Below are 2,508 nucleotides of genomic sequence, written 5' to 3' on the forward strand. Positions count from 1 at the left end.
TACTCAACCCAAGCTGCATAAATACTCTCTTATCACTCTTGCCATTTGAAATGCTGTGAACCAGCTGCTGTAGTCTTATCAGAAACCAATGACATTATTGTTCACAAAATGCACAATAAATAACAATAACAATAAGTTGGATTTGTTTGCTTCCCCTCTTAATCTACACAAACATTCTATTCTACCCAGCTGACTCTGACCCATCTTAATTTAATCTAATTCCATTTGATTTCATTGTAATTTATTGCTTTCCCTTCTCTCTTCCTTTTGTCACTGCGTAAAACCCACCTAAGTCGCCCATCTCTCTTCCTTATTGCTTTGACTCTGACATTGTCCTGATGGATATCTACCTATTCCGTCCTATCTACTCCACCTCATTAAAGTTGGCTTGTAGCCCAAGTTGTTGTATTCTGTTTTGGAAACCACCAGCATGGTTTCCATTTCCCAATGTTTCAGCTTTCATTTCCTGATGTTTCCTTATCCACGGTGTGCCTGCCCTTGCCTGTCACCATCATCTATACCAGAAACCTTTCACGGCAACCCGTTTCTCCTACCTCCATCAGTAGTGGCTCCCTCACTGCTGCAATACAAGCACAGTAGCTTGCTAATTTGCATCAAAGAAAACAAAACTGAACATGACTATGCAGTACTTAATTTAATTGTTTTGTTAATTAATCAGCCAATTATCCATATCTAATGAATTAACTACCCTTATCTTATCTATTTATCTAACTTGCCTGCACTTGTATTTACATTGCTTTGTACTAATGCTGGCATATGGCACCCACCACCAACGGAGGTGACAATAATTAATGCATGTATTTACTTGTATCTCTACTAATACTACTTGTACTAATGCTCGAATAGCACCCACTTCCAGTGGAGGCAGCAGTGTAACATGAATGATGATGGATTAAATGTGAGGACAACTGCTATGACATGTCTGTTGACAAACAGATGCCAAAAGCCGCAGTTCCCCATCCCCATGTTACCACCTGCCTCCTCTTACATTCCCTCAGATTTGGCACTATCAATGTAGGTACATTGAAAGGTAGGTCTGGTGAGATTGGTGAAATGCTTGAATAGCGACATGTTGATGTGTGTTGCATCCAAGAAGTGAGATGGAGTGGAGCTTCAGCCAGGTTCCTCACTAGCAATAGGCATAGGTATAAATTCTTCTGAAAGGGGCAATGGAGTAGGAGCTGTTGGCATACCTCTAGCAGAGGAATGGGTAAATAAGGTAATTGAGGTAGCTAAAGTATGTGCTAAAGTACTTAAGCTTAGACTAGTTTTGCAGAGTAGCACACCCTAACCAGGTCTGTCAGATGAACAAAAGATGAAAACTGAAAGAAGCCTATCATGTGTGTGTATGTGTTTCCACCATCGATTGACAACCAGTGTTGGTTTGTTTATGTTTCCATAACTTAGCGATTTGGCAAAATAGATTGATAGAATATGTGTCATACTTGAAAAAGTGGTTATTGGTCAACTAAACCCTTTGAGATGGTGCCCTAGCATGGCCACAGTCCAAATAACAAATAAACAATAAAAACAATTACATATAATATATATAAAAGGCATAAATCTATGACTTACTTGTTTTTCTTGCGAGGTCCCTTCAAAAGTGTCAGGCATGATGTGACCAAGAATAGCAAATTGATTAACGCAGTCTTTTAATATAGTGACCAAATATATGGACTCCAAACTTTTGATTTTCACAATGGAACTAAAAACAAAATAACAAAAAGTAAAACAGAGATGTTATCAGAGTAAAGATTGTTTGCCAACATAACATGGCAGTCCTGGTTTAGGACGAATGTTGCTGTAATTTAGCCCCAGGAGACATCGTCTCCAATGGCTTTCCAACACGATCTGTGTCCTTATATTTTCAAACAAGGGAATCTAGCCCCCCCCCCACCACCACCACCACCACCACTCAGCTCAAAACAATATCTGTGTATCGCAATTTCCAGGTTATTTCCCGAACAATTATTCTGTGCTGATGAAGGGAAATAACTCAGAAATCATGATACACAGATATTGTTTTGAGCTGAGTGGGGGTGCTAGATTCCCTTGTTTGAAAATATAAGGACACAGATCGTGTCGCATTGCCAGCTGGAGACGATGTCCCCACAGATATCATTATGGTTTCGACACCTAGGTAGTACCATTCAATCCGGCAATGTCAACAGCACTAAAGTAAGTGTTGTTTGGGAACGAAACACACACGCTCATATATGTGTGTGTGTGTGTGTGTGTGTATATGTATGTATGTATATATATATATATGTATATATATATATGTGTGTGTGTGTGTGTGTGTGTGTGTGTGTATGCATGTGTATCTTTGTGTCTGAGTTTGTCTCTCCACTACTGCTTGATGACTGGTGTTGGTTTGTTTACATCTCTGTAACTTACCAGTTCAACAAAAGAAACTGATAGGATAAGTAACAATCTAAGAGCTGGAGTTGATTTGTTCACCTAAAATTCATCAGCTGGGGTTGATTT

The 2,508-nt window shown here is 39.3% G+C and overlaps 1 protein-coding gene across 1 annotated transcript in view; it reads right to left on the reverse strand.

Annotated features, from left to right (window-relative positions):
* Nucleotides 1–2,508, reverse strand: part of LOC106875816 (dynein regulatory complex protein 9) — a 140,899-nt gene that overhangs the window by 125,583 nt on the left and 12,808 nt on the right. Inside the window, exon 2 of the mRNA XM_014924096.2 lies at nt 1,597–1,726. Coding sequence (XP_014779582.1) covers nt 1,597–1,726 — 130 coding nt within the window. The remainder of the gene's footprint in view (nt 1–1,596; nt 1,727–2,508) is intronic.

Source organism: Octopus bimaculoides, chromosome 7 (assembly GCF_001194135.2).
Source record: "Octopus bimaculoides isolate UCB-OBI-ISO-001 chromosome 7, ASM119413v2, whole genome shotgun sequence".
Lineage (NCBI taxonomy): Eukaryota > Metazoa > Mollusca > Cephalopoda > Octopoda > Octopodidae > Octopus > Octopus bimaculoides.